At 35.9% G+C, this 15528-nt stretch overlaps 1 protein-coding gene across 1 annotated transcript; it reads left to right on the top strand.

Annotated features, from left to right (window-relative positions):
- The first annotated feature begins 560 nt into the window (after window positions 1-560).
- LOC110635947 (myosin-17) lies at window positions 561-15489 on the top strand. Its single transcript, XM_058145955.1, has 39 exons — window positions 561-974; window positions 2549-2677; window positions 2956-3099; window positions 3234-3379; window positions 3449-3605; window positions 3730-3788; window positions 4319-4478; window positions 4591-4740; window positions 4807-4943; window positions 5049-5195; window positions 5328-5429; window positions 5505-5562; window positions 5656-5757; window positions 5937-5974; window positions 6147-6273; window positions 6354-6524; window positions 7961-8092; window positions 8237-8346; window positions 8471-8531; window positions 9556-9733; window positions 10124-10329; window positions 10505-10624; window positions 10702-10800; window positions 10884-11105; window positions 11597-11736; window positions 12086-12203; window positions 12285-12335; window positions 12433-12513; window positions 12684-12854; window positions 12987-13142; window positions 13235-13441; window positions 13566-13703; window positions 13799-13869; window positions 14002-14101; window positions 14183-14239; window positions 14337-14393; window positions 14514-14594; window positions 14736-14818; window positions 14907-15489. The coding sequence occupies exons 1-39, from the start codon at window positions 972-974 to the stop codon at window positions 15028-15030; spliced, it is 4593 nt and encodes a 1530-aa protein (XP_058001938.1). The 5' UTR covers window positions 561-971; the 3' UTR covers window positions 15031-15489.
- Window positions 15490-15528: the final 39 nt, after the last annotated feature.

Raw genomic sequence — 15528 nt, 5'->3', positions numbered from 1 at the left:
TTTTTTAAAATATATAATTTAATTTCTTACACATAACTTGTTAATTATTTGACCTCTTTATTTGTTTTTTATTAATTAATATATTAAAGCTTAAAAATTAATTAATGAATTTTTTAAATATGAAAATAAAATTTTTTAAATAAAATTTTTTATAAAAATATTTTTTATTATTTAATTATAATATTAAATTAATATATTTATATTATATATGTATAAATATTTTTATATTCTAATAAAATTATAAAATTTAAAAAATAATTTTTGTTAAGAAATGAAGGCATTTTCTTTAAATTGATTTAAATTTTTATTTAAAAATATTTTCCATTAATAATGTTTTTAAGTGACTAAAAATTAAAAAATATAAAAAAATTATTTTTTAAAAAATATTTTTCACATACTTTAATATTAATTTTTTAAAATAATTACATAATTTATCTCTAATTTGACTATAAATCACCATCTAATTATTTTTTTTTAAATTTATTTGTGGTAACGAGACTAATCATTAAAAAAAAAGAAGAAAAAACCTAGTCTTCTGTTGGTGACGACGGGGAATGCCAAACTAGCCTCTCCTGCTTGCTTGGACCCGATTTGACCAGTAACAGAGAGTTTTAGACAGAGAAGAGAAAGCTTAGAGCTTTGCTTTTTGATATATAAGCTTCCCTTAATCTCATTGTTTGAAGGAGTTTAATATTTCAAAAAAAAAACAAAAGCTTTGAAAAGGGGGCGAAATCCTTGAAAAAACTTTTGTTTGCTTGTGGTTATCATCTTCATCTCCAGCTCAAATTCAATTCAACCGCCGCTTTCTTTTTGTCCGTCGAAGAAGAAGTAGCAGCAGCTTTGCAACTCACAAAGACAAACCCCACCGAGTCTTATTCTCCTTAATCCGACTCACTGAGTCTCATTTCTCCTGCTCCTGGTCTTTTCTTCCAATGAGTTGAAAGAGAAAGAAAATCGCGTATAGGATCGCCATGGTAACTTCAAGATATGAAAACATTTCTTTCTTTTTGTTTTTTTTTTCAATATTTTTTATTGGCCTGGTTTTCTTCTACTCTGTTTGATTTGTTGAGTTGAATCTATTAGATATTATAGTTTTTGTTTCAGTTTGCTTCTGAGATATGGAATATGAACTTTGTTTGTTTAGCTCGTAGCAAACTGCGACTCTTTATTTTTGGATTTTGACTTCTTTTCTTGGGTGAATTTTTTGGATGAGAAAGCATGGGTTGTGTTTCAATTCAAGCATATTTGATAACCTGCATTACTAGATGACCGGAGATAGCATATGAGACGCGAGAATTGTTGATTTTGAATAGCGTTAGAACTATCTGTTTAGCAAAGACATGGATGAATAATGGCAATTAGAAAATTAGATGGAAGTTTTAATTTTTAATACTATTGCTTTGGCAGCTTTTCTTTTGCATATAGCAAATGAAGATTTAGATAAGTGTCATGTAGTTAGGTTAGTAGGGCAAACAAGAATTTTTGGTTTTTGGTCCATGGTGGTACCCTAATGTTATCACCTCTTAGTTGTTGTTTCTAGCCTCAGAAAGCTGAAACTTGGTGAGTTCTGCATGGTAATTAGGAACTTTATTCTGCAATGCTGACTGCTGATGTTGACTTCACAGTCAGCTGCTTAGCTCTTATTCAATTGTAGAAACACCTAAAAGTATGTTGTGGTATATCTGTGGTGAAATTTCCCTGGGCAAAATCTGGATGCGTTGCTTGCTTGATATGCCACAACCATCAATGTGCTATGCAGCCATCAATATTTTTTCTTGCTAACCGCATCTAGCTATGGTTATTTTATGAATTTTCACAAGGCAATTATTCTGGGGCTATTTACCGTACTAGGGTACCGTAGGTGCAAAATTATTAAAACAGGGTGTAATGGACAGATATTATGAGAATGGGGTGAAGTTGGCTGAGCTGGAAAGCTGTTGCATGGGGATGTTAATATAACTAGAAGGCAGAGCACAAGACGCTAATCAAATTCTTGTCCGGAGGTGGAACGCTAATTTACCTAGCGTGCACAGCTTTTGCCGAGATTCTCTGTAATATTGTCACATCAAAATGCAAAGGGGATGCCAGTTATAATGGCGTGCAAGACTGAACAGAATGCGAACGCTAGTTTAATTGGTGTCCTGCCACTTTGACCATGCACAACGTGGACGAAGACCAACGTTTCTGTTCATCTCACCCCACTTTCATAATTTTTTATACAACACGCTCTGTTTTCATAATTTTCCTAAAATAATACCTTTGTATGGTAAAAAGCTCAGTATTCTGTTGCATTGATTGTAACATTAGAGCGAAAAGGTATTCTGTTTTTGTTTAAAAAGATCAGTTGCCAATAGGTTTGTGATTTGATCCTTCTTTGTGTGATTGTATCATCATAATATTTGTCAAAATTTGGTAGGGAACATTAAAAATGGCTGTGACAGTTACATGTTACGGATATTCGGTTCACTGTTTAAGCATATCTGAAATCAAATCCTATTGTCTTCTCTTTGTGTTTAATATTTTTTATATTTTATTTTTTTATTTTCAGGCTACACCAGTTAATATTATAGTAGGTTCTCATGTATGGGTTGAAGATGCAGCAGTGGCATGGATAGATGGTGAAGTATTTAAAATAAACGGTGATGAAGTTCATGTTCATACCACAAATGGGAAAACAGTGAGTTCATACCGACTCATTTTGTTATTTTATTTGCATTACATGGATCTACAAGTGTGTACATGGTTGTGTTTGGTATTTACTCTGTAAATTAGAACCTTCAATCTTAAGTATTGAATTTACCTGTTACAAAAATGCATTGCAATTACCAACTTAAGAGTTGATTGGTGATGTTAGTTTTAATGTAGATTGAGATTTGGCTTCATTTTCTTCTCCCTCCTTCAAATTATTTTCTAATTTATAGTCTTGTGACTTTCAACTTGGAAAAACTTTTGCAGGTTGTTGCAAATATATCCAAAGTGTTTCCCAAGGATACTGAAGCTCCTCCAGGAGGTGTAGATGACATGACAAAGTTGTCATATTTGCATGAACCAGGAGTTCTGCATAACTTGGCTAACAGATATGAACTTAATGAAATCTATGTAAAATACTTTTGCAATTTTCTTTCTCAATTTACGTTCGGAGTAAATATTGCATCAATAAATTTCCCAATTCAGTAAAATACCTTTCATTTTTTGAACCATTGAAAGATGTCCCTTTTATATACGTCTTGCAGACATACACTGGAAATATACTGATTGCTATAAACCCATTTCAAAGATTACCTCATCTGTATGATACTCACATGATGGAACAATATAAAGGTGCCCAATTTGGAGAGCTAAGCCCTCATGTTTTTGCAGTTGCAGATGTTGCATACAGGCAAGATTTTTAATTTTATTAGATCTTACGTTTTATGCTTGTGCTGAACTTTGTGCTTTGCTTTCATAGGGCAATGATTAATGAGGGAAAGAGCAACTCAATTCTAGTTAGTGGAGAAAGTGGTGCTGGTAAGACTGAGACAACAAAGATGCTCATGCGATATCTTGCACACTTGGGTGGTCGATCTGGGGTGGAAGGGCGAACTGTTGAACAACAAGTTCTAGAAGTAAGATGATGAGCTTTCCCACCTTTGCCTAAAATCTATGGATCTGAAAAGTTATATATCCATTAATATTATTAGATGGGAATTGTTCTCTGATATGGGGTTTCTGGTCTATTGAAATTTGCAGTCAAATCCGGTTCTTGAAGCATTTGGCAATGCCAAAACTGTTAGGAACAACAACTCAAGGTAACTACTGTTTTACTCTGACAAATGTAATAGAAATAATATTGTTGTAAGTGGTCTGATTTGGAAGTTGCACTGCAAGGTAGCTGAACAAGTTAATCATTGAAGAGATAATAGAGGATTTAAATTCTTTTCTTCTTAAGGCTCAAGAGTGCTTTCTTGATTGATTGGTTGTAGTGTTCACAAGGTTGAATATATTCCTTTCCTCTTCTTCCCATTATTTGAATATTGAAATAGGTGCATATAGAACATAAATATGAGCAATGCCATTGATGTTTTATGTTTCAGCTGTAACAGATTGAACTGGTTAACTGAGATGAAACTGGGTTCACTTCATCATTCTGTCATACTGATTGGTGTTCTTTTCCTTGGTTCTTAACCATTGTTTTTTTTTTCCTCCTTCCTCCTGTTTTGAGACATTATCTCCTTGAATTCATTAGAGATATTGTTCAATCTGTTGTGTGCATAAGCTCTTTTACTAAAAGGAGCATATTCAAGCATTTCTTTATATTCATCTTGGTATCAAAATGCAGTCGTTTTGGTAAATTTGTTGAGATCCAATTCAACAAGAATGGGAGGATATCTGGGGCAGCCATACGAACTTATTTGCTTGAGAGGTCTCGGGTTTGCCAAATTTCTGATCCTGAAAGAAACTATCATTGTTTCTACCTTCTTTGTGCAGCTTCACCTGAGGTAGTGATTCTTTGTATTTGCATTGAAAGTTCAAAACATGTCCCGACTTCAGTTGTATTTCATTGTTCCTGTGCCTGTATTTATAACTGTTAACTATCCCTTGGATTTTTAGGAAAGAGAGAAGTATAAGTTGGGAAACCCCAAGTCTTTCCATTACTTGAACCAATCCAACTGCTATCAATTGGATGGAGTAAATGATGCTGAGGAATATCTTGCAACTAGAAGGGCAATGGATGTAGTTGGCATTAGTGAAGAGGAACAGGTTAGCTTTTTAAGAGATGTAGTGTGCTGCTACTGCACTCATAACTTCTATATTATGTCTTTTTAGGAGGCAATTTTTGGGGTTGTAGCAGCAATTCTGCATCTTGGAAACATTGAATTTGCAAAGGGAGAGGAGATAGACTCTTCTGTTATCAAGGATGAGAAATCTAGATTCCATCTTAATATGACAGCAGAGCTGCTCAAGTATAGCTGATTTAATCCTTCCTTTTCTTCTCATCTATTTAAGTTATATTTGTTCTGTGTGATTATTTGAACCATATAAATCAATTAACTTATGTTGTACTGTAGGTGTGATGCCAAGAGCTTGGAAAATGCACTAATAAAACGTGTTATGGTAACTCCAGAAGAAGTTATTACGAGGACTCTCGATCCTGTTGGTGCAGTGGTTAGCAGGGATGCCTTGGCTAAAACAATTTATTCCCGCTTGTTTGATTGGTAAAGTAATTTCCATTCCAGTTCTCTGTGTGTGTGCTCACATTTGTGGCATTTGCACCGAAGCTGTAAATATTCCATACATTTTTCCATACACTCTTTGTTTTTAATGAGTTCATATTTAATTTTTTGCAGGCTTGTGGATAAAATTAATAGTTCAATTGGGCAGGATCCAAACTCAAAACAATTAATTGGAGTTCTTGATATATATGGTTTTGAAAGTTTTAAGCTTAATAGGTAAGCCTTTAAGTTCAGATGTTATTTGCAATACTGCATTTTTCCTTACTGATTAGTACTTGCCTTTCTATACAGTTTTGAGCAGTTCTGCATAAATTTTACAAATGAAAAGCTGCAGCAGCATTTCAATCAGGTTTGGTGCTTTGCATTGTCCTTTCCTTTGCCTCTAATTTGTGGTACCATTGTCTTTGCCGAATTTGATCATATGGTGTTTGTATAATTGCAGCATGTCTTCAAAATGGAGCAGGAAGAATATACAAAAGAAGAAATTAATTGGAGCTACATAGAATTTGTTGATAACCAAGATGTGCTAGATCTGATTGAGAAGGTCTTATATAGTCGAACAGTCCTTTTTATTTATATTATTCTCATTTGATTGAAGAATAATGTGCTTCGTGGAGAATTATGAGTATCATTTACTGTATATTTTTATCTATATGTGCACTCGTCCTATAGTTCTGGTACTTGGTCAAAGATATTTAAACTTTTCTCTTTAATATTTTGCAGAAACCTGGGGGAATTATAGCACTTCTAGATGAAGCCTGGTATAGCTCTCATTTGATTCTACTTGTTTTAATTTTTTTCCTTATACATTCTGCAGGAATTGAGTTGCTTATTTATTTTGGAGATCACAGAATCCACCGACCACACAACCTGTTGCTACTTATTCTTGTATATTTCAAAAATTGACTCAAGTATGCTTAATGCTTCATACAGCATGTTTCCTAAATCGACGCATGAAACTTTTGCTCAGAAGTTGTACCAGACATTTAAAAACAACAAGCGCTTTATCAAACCTAAACTTTCCTGTACTAGTTTTACCATATCTCACTATGCAGGGGAGGTAAACAGATTTTTCCTGTATATTTTGTACAATTTCTTTCAACTTTAATAGATGCTAAATATTTTTCATGTTTATTCCAGGTAACTTATCAGGCAGATCAGTTCCTTGACAAGAACAAAGATTATGTAGTGGCAGAACATCAGGATCTTCTGACAGCCTCAAAGTGCTCCTTTGTGGCTGGTCTCTTTCCTCCACCTCCAGAGGAATCATCAAAATCCTCTAAATTTTCTTCCATTGGGTCACGCTTTAAGGTACTAACGATTTACTTTCTGGTCAGCCTTCCTCAAGGTGAAGTTTCATTAACTAATTTATTTGATGAGTAAAAGAGCTCAGTGGTTGTGCCTGTTGTTGTGGACCAAAACTTATGGACCGAGGCTATCTAAAGATGTGAAAGTGTTTTGAACCCACGAAGCCAACAAATACCTTTTGATTGAGGCTTGGGTCTAATTCTATAGGCGTTTGTTCCCTCTCAAAAAAACAAAAAAACAAAAAAAGAAAAAGCTTGTTCCCTCTCAAAATAAGGAAAAAAACAAAAAATGAAAGAGAAGTACTAGAAAAGCTATGCAGATGTAAGTGGCACTTATTTAAAATTTATGGCATTTAGGTTTTTGGTGAAGTGGCTGCTATTGAGAAAAAGATGAGATGGGTATGTGGAAATGCAAGAATGAACCATATAAGGAGTGCGTATATTCTCGGGAAGATGCAAGTGGCCTCCATTGAGGAAAAGTTCATAGAAGGCAGATTGGATAGTCTGGACGTGCTCTGTAGGCCAGCAAATGCATTAGTACAAAAGGTTGAGCATTGAAGTGGTAGGAGACAAGAAAAATGGGCCAGAAAGCCTAAGATAAAATGGAAAGAAATAGTGAGATGGACTTAGTGGCTTGACTTCTTGGATCTTTCTGAAGATGTAGCCCTAAGTCTATGGGTTGGTAATTTCAATTTCCATCTAGTTTGTGATTGTCTCCAAAAAAAAAAAAAAAAAAAACTAGTTTGGGATTAAGGCTCTATTAAGTAGGTTTTGGTGATGGAAAGGCACTGTGGGTTGTGCATTTGCCTTGAGAGAACAAATGATGTGATGGATTGTCAAGTTGTGAATGACATATTGTAACAGGTAGAAAATGGTAGTAAAATCTGGACCTAACATGAGAGGATTGTGGCGAGAAAAGAGGAACAATGGAGTCTATCATATCATGTCCATTTTGCTTATCATTTGAAATTGCAACAAAAAAGTTCTTTGCTTTTCATTTCTCCGTTTTAGTCTTTTCAGAGGTTTGAATTAAACAATACTTCAAAGGCACTGCACCTGAATCTGTGTCATTGGAATGTACATCCGCACACAAAAGAATGTCATAGATTTGATTTACAACCTTCTTCTTTTGGGTGTCATGGGGATTACCTTATTGCAGGAATACATTTTGATTCAGCTGACATGTCACAGTTTGGACTTGGAAGATGATATAACTTCAAATCATTTTAAGAAACAATAAATAAAATAATGCAAGAAGGATGTGTACTGTTTTTGATGTATGGTGATACTCTGTCTATTTTAACTGTAGGATGCTTTAGTTACACATGGAATAATGTACATGCTAACTCTTTATAGGAACTTTTTTCCAATGTTGTTTACACTCCTTATATTTATGAAGATATCGTATTTTGACAATGGGAGATGTGTTTGAAATTTCAGCTACAACTCCAAGCTTTGATGGAGACCTTGAATTCAACTGAGCCCCATTACATCAGATGTGTGAAGCCAAATAATGTACTCAAGCCTGCAATTTTTGAGAATGCTAACATCATCCAGCAACTACGTTGTGGTGTAAGTTTGATGACCCTGTAGCTTTTTCTTTTTTGTGAATTTTCGTTCGTAAAGCCTTCTAAATTTCATATTTGTGCTTATGATCCTGGCCATTTTGGTAATATGATGTATTTTTTCATATATAATATACATAAAATTATTTAGGGTGTTCTTGAGGCAATAAGAATCAGTTGTGCTGGATATCCTACAAGACGAACATTCTACGAGTTTCTCCTCCGTTTTGGTGTTCTGGCTCCAGAAGTTATGGAAGGAAAGTAAGTTATAATTCAAAGGGGAAATCCATTCAGCATACTTTCTGGCATAGTTTTCTTTTCCTTTTTATTCTATTGTGCAGCAAGTTATTTCCCTGGTGAATCGTTTTTGCTTCTTTTTGTGCAGCCATGATGACAAGGTTGCTTGCCAAATGATTCTGGATAAAATGGGATTGAAAGGTTATCAGGTAATAAAATTTTCTGTGTAACTAATTCTCCTTATTATGTGATGTATGGCAACATCATTATGCTCTTAGAAATAGCAATAGAGTGTCCTTGGTATGAGGAGGCATAGATAATGAGACACAGCAGAAGGGCATTAAATTTATTTTAAATTTCTTTCACTTTGTATAGCTATGTAACTCGTTGACATATCAAACTGTAAATGTGGCAACTTGCCTCTGCTATGCTTCGTGCACGTTGCCAAACATAGACCATCATATATTCTTGGAGTGGCAGGCAGAAAGCCAGAAAGGGAGGGCAGGGGTGGTGACTCCTGAAGAACAATTTACCAGCCCCACTGTGGCCTGAGTAATTTCAGATGTTTCAAGGAATGATGAACAGCTGGTGTTTGCTAGTTCAGTACCAATTTGTGCCCCCACTTATTGTCTTATTAAAGGCTTTTTGGTGTTAGATACCTAACTAACCAGTCTTGTCTTGAACAAAATGTTATTGAGGGGGTATTTGGATTAGTGGCTGGGGGCCGACAGTGTTTTGGACCCTAACCGGCAACTGCTACTTTGGAGCATTTAATTTACTTCATTAATTACGCATTTTACTCGCAAAGGATTTCAAAATCTAGTAACTGACATTTCAAAATTTTAATTGAAAAGATGAAAGCTGGATTTCTTCTTTGGGATTCGAGTCCCTAACTGCAACTGCCAATAGCTAATCACACCAGCCAACCAAAATAGGCCCTCAATAGTTTCTCCAGGATCATTGAATGCTTATGATGGTAACTGCTGTCAAATTCCGTGTGACACCAGTCAGTAAAAGTCTTCTTGTTTATCTTTTATTGGAAACCTATAGGGTTGTACTACATATAGGGCCTAGCCTGCCCACTCCCTAATCCTTACCTCACCCCATTTAGGTTTTTCACTTCATGTCTTACAAGTTACTCATCTATAAATTTCTTATGTCTGCATTGCATCTTGCCAATGGAGTATTTTAGTAGCCTATATCAAACCATGTGCAAAATTGTTGGTTTTACAGATAGGCAAGACAAAGGTTTTCCTCAGAGCTGGTCAGATGGCTGAACTGGATGCAAGAAGAGCAGAAGTGCTTGGAAATGCAGCTAGGACCATTCAAAGACAAATCCGCACGTATATTGCACGCAAGGAGTTTATTGCTTTTCGTCAAGCTGCTATTCACTTGCAATCTCATTGCCGGGGTATTTTTTAAAACTTATTAAAACCATTTTGGTTTGTAACTTTTTTGCTTTTCAATACTATTGGCCATTTACCTTTGCTGTGACACAAAGTAATTGGCATCATCTTCCAATTGTGAACTATGGATCTTCATGTATGCTGGTGTGGTGGTTTTGAATGTGCAGCCGTGTTGATGTTCATGTATTTGTGTCTAAGTCTTGTACACATTTACATGAGATTTTCTCTCTATGTGTGTGTCTGTGTCACACAGAGAGAGAGAGAGAGGACGTGTTCCCGGGGGGGGGGGGTGGGTTGAAACTAGTTTTTGCAAATTTTTTTTTTTGGTGTTTGTTTCATGAATTCATTTTGCCTTACTGTTTTTATCCATTTTTGTTGTTTGCAACTACAATCAGGTGTATTGGCTCGCAAACTATTTGAGCTGTTGCGACGGGAAGCAGCAGCTTTGAAAATTCAGAGGAATTTCAGACGATATACTGCCAGGAAATCCTACTTGACTCTGTATTTGTCTGCAGTCACGTTGCAGACAGGTTTAAGGGCAATGACTGCTCGTGATGAATTCAGATTCAGAAAGCAAACTAAAGTTGCAATTATTATCCAGGTCTCATCCACACACCTCTCCTCATATTCTCTTACAGTTAAAAAAAAAAAAGTTGTGGACTTCCAAATTACTTTACGAAATTCAGTTGCTATAATTGGAATCAAAGTTTCCTTTTCACTTTTGAAACTTAGAAAATATGATTGTTTACTTTGATTAATTCTATAATGAATTTCAGGCACAATTGCGTTGCCATTTAGCATACTCTTATTACAAGAGGCTTCACAAGGCTACATTAGCTTCTCAATGTGGCTGGAGGGCAAGAGTTGCTCGGAGAGAGCTTAGAAAGCTTAAAATGGTTTGATCAAATTCCTTAATATGACTTTGTTTCAATTAGATTTTTAGTATATGATAATGATTAAATTAATTTGTCAGGCTGCAAGGGAAACAGGTGCTCTTAAAGAAGCAAAAGACAAATTAGAGAAGCGTGTGGAAGAGCTGACATGGCGATTGCAATTTGAGAAGAGATTGAGGGTATTTTATTTTACTTTTTGCCAATACTAGTTAAGACAAACTTCTCTGCACCAGCATTCATTTTGTTTTGATTCGGATCACAGACTGATTTGGAAGAGGAAAAGGCCCAAGAAATTGCCAAGTTACAAGATGCTTTGCATGCAATGCAAATACAAGTAGAAGAAGCAAATGCCAGAGTTATCAAAGAACGAGAGGCAGCTCGGAAAGCTATTGAAGAGGCACCTCCAGTCGTTAAGGAGACCCCCCTTCTTGTTCAAGACACTGAAAAGGTCAAACAATTAACAGCTGAGGTGGAGAGTTTGACGGTATGCACTCAAACATGGATGATCACTGTTAATGGTATATTACATGAATGACTATGATCTACCATCATTTCCCTGGACAAGTATAACGATGTTCTTGACAAAATCATATAAATCGGAAGGGATCTACTGTCATTAAGTGGCCATTCTCTTCGGTACTGGCTAACTGTAATCTATTAGGTGATGGATGATTGCAGAGTGATTCAAACACAATTCAACATTTTTGTTGATTTCATATTTCCTGAATTTCATTAATTGTTTGGTGTGGCTGCCTAAAATCTTGCATAAAATGTTTTCAAGCATTTTTTTATGGATTATCAGGTGAGCTAATACCCAAGTTTCATAGGACATGATTGTGGATTAGCTTTTCTTTTATTGGATCAGCCTGTAAATAAACCAGTTTGCTTTGAATCTTTTTTTTTTTTAGTAAAAAATGTTAATGATAAGTCTCCTGAAGATTGTTTGGTACTTGTTGAATCTCTATTGCTATCCAGGCTTCACTGCTCTCAGAAAGACAGGCAGCAAAAGAGGCAAGGGAAGCTTGTAAAGATGCTGAGGCCAGAAACTCCAAACTGAGCAAGAAACTTGAAGATGCAGAGCAAAAGTTGGGTCAAATTCAGGAATCAGTGCAGAGGTTTGTTAATGCCTAGTAAAGAGGAACTATATGAGTGCTAAAACCCCAGCCATATAATTGTATTGAATGTTTAATGCATCATAGGTGATTTGGCTTATGCCTAGTAAATTCAGTGCAACTCTTCCCCTCTTCTGTCTGGTTAATTGGGTTTCCCCACAACTTCACCCTTGTCATGGCAGCTTGTGTAACTGCAAGTACACATTTTCCTCATTATTTATAGTCTTGCATATGATTTTGATTGTGTCCACACTTGCTTATACATAAATCCTTGCTCTCTCTTTCTCTGCATGGATGCTTTCTTTTGCACTAAACATCAAAGTTCTAAAAGCTGGTCTTTTTTGCATTTCAGGCTGGAGGAGAAACTTTCCAACTCAGAGTCAGAGAATCAAGTTCTTCGTCAGCAAGCACTAACCATGTCACCAACAGGGAAATCCTTGTCAGGGCGGCCAAAATCAATAATTATACAGGTGTGAATAGGATTTTTGGTCACTTGTTTATGCATTTTACATAAAAGCTTCTGGAAATTTGTTCTATTTATTAAATTGCAGAGGACGCCGGAGAATGGAAATGTTGCAAATGGAGAACCGAAGGTGGCATCTGTAAGGGAACTTTTCTCTTCTTGATAATGAAAAAAATGCACTGTCATCATTATTGTAGGTTTATTTTAAATTACTTATCTTCTATTATGATTTTCAGGATATGATGGTTGCTATAGAAAAAGCACGTGAACCTGAATCCGAAGAAAAACCACAGAAATCTCTCAATGAAAAGCAGCAGGCAAGTAGTTTTAATATGGTTGCAAACGACTTATTAGATTGATTGATCAATTAATTTAATAATTAAAGTAATAAGAAGACGCATGAAAGAATTTGCCCCAATAATACATAATATTTTGGTGCCTCTAAAGTTCACTGATTCGTTTTCTGCAATATGCTTTTCCGGTTCAGGAGAACCAGGATCTACTGATCAAGTGTATATCACAAAACTTGGGATTCTCTGGGGGCAAACCAGTTACTGCTTGCATTATATACAAATGTCTTCTCCACTGGAGGTCATTTGAAGTTGAAAGGACTAGTGTGTTTGATCCTATCATTCAAACAGTAGCTTCAGCCTTAGAGGTAAGTTCCTCCCAGAGATTAGTCTGCCTTTTTTAACCACAATACGATGAACTCTATTTGCCTTTGCTTTTTTGGTCAGCTCAAACAAGTTATGATTATATGACATGTTGACAAATTTGAATTTTGTTGAAGGTCTCAGATAACAATGATGTCTTAGCCTATTGGTTATCAAATTCATCCACATTGTTGCTGCTGCTCCAACATACACTCAAAGCAAGTGGAGCAGCCAGCTTAACACCACAACGTCGGAGAACAGCATCAGCTTCTCTTTTTGGAAGGATGTCTCAAGTGAGTATTTATCTCTCTTCCCCCTAATCCTTTAATTTGTTTCTTTTTTTTTTTTTTCCCTCTCTTCTTCTGATCATTTATATGGATTCTAGGGGCTACGGGCATCTCCTCAAAGTGCTGGACTCTCATTCCTTAATGGTCGAGCACTTAGTAGACTGGATGATTTGAGACAGGTTGAGGCCAAGTATCCTGCATTACTGTTTAAGCAACAGCTTACTGCCTTCCTTGAGAAGATATATGGAATGATAAGGGACAATTTGAAGAAAGAGATCTCTCCATTGCTTGGTTTATGCATTCAGGTTGCTGCTTATTTACTTGGGGCACATATGTCCTTGAAATTTTTAAAAAGGGAGGGAAAAAATAAAAAAAAATAAAGAACTGGAGATTAGGACTGACTCTCACTCGATGTCCACATACATGCAGGCACCAAGAACTTCCCGGGCAAGTTTAGTAAAAGGACGCTCTCAGGCTAATGCTGTTGCTCAGCAAGTTTTAATTGCTCATTGGCAAAGCATTGTGAAAAGCTTAAACAATTATTTGATGATAATGAAAGCAAACTATGTGAGTCATGACTTGTATAATGTGCTCTTAAGATTGTCAACAACTGTGATCTTCCTTCTTGAAGAAATATCACCCTCTGATATGCTATTTTGCAGGTGCCTCCCTTTTTAGTGTGTAAAGTGTTCACTCAAATATTCTCATTTATCAATGTTCAGTTATTCAATAGGTAAATGCAGTCAAAACCTATCTCTTCATGTCTCTCTCCTCTGTTCATTCTTTTATTTAATGGCATGACTCTATAAAGGGTTATCATTCTTGTGCAATTTACACAGTGTTCTCTTTTTACACTTATCTGCAGCCTTCTTTTGCGGCGTGAGTGTTGCTCATTCAGTAATGGAGAATATGTGAAAGCAGGTTTGGCTGAATTAGAGCAGTGGTGCTATGAGGCAACTGAGGAAGTGAGAACATAGCATTCTTCCTAACATTTACCCCCCTGCAAGCTTATCACAAATCTACCTAACATCATTTTTTCTCTTCAGTTTTCAGGCTCGGCATGGGATGAATTGAAGCATATAAGACAGGCTGTTGGATTCCTAGTAATAATTGTGTCTATTGCATATCTCATTAACTTGTATATAACATTTGCTGATGCACGGTATGCTGACCAACTTCTCCTCTCAATATCACAATCAGGTCATACATCAAAAGCCTAAGAAGACCTTGAATGAAGTTACAAAAGAACTTTGTCCGGTCAGTACCTCTTTATCTTTTTAATGAACTTTTTTCTAATGCTAGATTTAATTTCCTGTTCATCTTCTTTTTCTAATTTCCTTTTAATATTACCACATTATTTGCTTGATTCTTCTTCAGGTGCTGAGCATACAGCAACTATACAGGATCAGTACCATGTACTGGGATGACAAATATGGTACTCATAGCGTATCGTCAGATGTAAGTTTCCTTGAAGTTGGTGATGATAATGTTGATGTCTGTGGCCTGTGGAGCTTTTTTTGAACCTTATCTATCCTTGTTTTTCAGTTCAATTCCAGCAATATTTGTGCTTTTGCATTCTAAAACAAATTGGTTGTACAGGTTATATCCAGTATGAGAATTATGATGACTGAGGACTCGAACAATGCCGTCAGCAGCTCTTTTCTGTTAGATGATGACTCAAGGTAGTATTTTAACACTACCTCCCATATTCAGTAGCAGTTGCTTTCATGATAAGACTCTAATTGTGGTTGCAATTTGAATGCTGCACAGCATCCCATTCACTGTGGATGACATCTCCAAGTCAATGCAAAAAGTAGAAATAGCCGACATTGATCCTCCTCCATTAATTCGTGAAAATTCTGGATTTGGGTTCTTGCTTCCACGCTCCGAGTGATGTTCATGTTCCCCCCTGTATATGGAAGTCTGTGGGGGGTCCTGTGCAAGAACATGCCAAGACCTGTGCATATAACCTCATTGTTTTTATCACCATCCATGTGTATATTATATTTTGCATTAGTCTCAGGCTACCATCTTTGGTGTCCAGGTCAATTACTCTTTCCCTCGCGTTACATAAACAAGAGGGGTATTTTTTGAGAGTTCACATCACATTTAATGTGATAATGTTCAAATCATAGGGGTAGGCAATGGTGCCTCATAATTTCACAAGCCTGCAACAGGCTTCGTTTATATTTTTTTATATTATTTTTTAGCCAGGCCTCTTCTATATAGTTTGACGAGTTTTAGGGTTTAGTGGTTTGAGTGTAACTGGCATGTGCCGCATTTTATAGGCAATTGTTTGAACGAGAAAACAATATGTATTCTTCATTCTTTTCTTTTATTATTTCTTTTTTTACTTTTTGTTCCTGATGTCAGATGCTCTCCCTTTTCTGGT

The sequence above is a fragment of the Hevea brasiliensis genome, chromosome 4 (genome assembly GCF_030052815.1).
Source record: "Hevea brasiliensis isolate MT/VB/25A 57/8 chromosome 4, ASM3005281v1, whole genome shotgun sequence".
Lineage (NCBI taxonomy): Eukaryota > Viridiplantae > Streptophyta > Magnoliopsida > Malpighiales > Euphorbiaceae > Hevea > Hevea brasiliensis.
The sequence above is the reverse complement of the archived record's forward strand: the minus strand, read 5'-3'. Positions and strand labels throughout refer to the sequence as shown.

What these genes read in the sequence shown, in the direction of transcription:
- LOC110635947 (XM_058145955.1), top strand. An exon ending in TGGGATTGAAAGGTTATCAG is followed by an intron (nt 8,532 to 9,555) that starts GTAATAAAATTT and finishes TTGGTTTTACAG; the next exon opens with ATAGGCAAGACAAAGGTTTT. An exon ending in CTTGCAATCTCATTGCCGGG is followed by an intron (nt 9,734 to 10,123) that starts GTATTTTTTAAA and finishes AACTACAATCAG; the next exon opens with GTGTATTGGCTCGCAAACTA.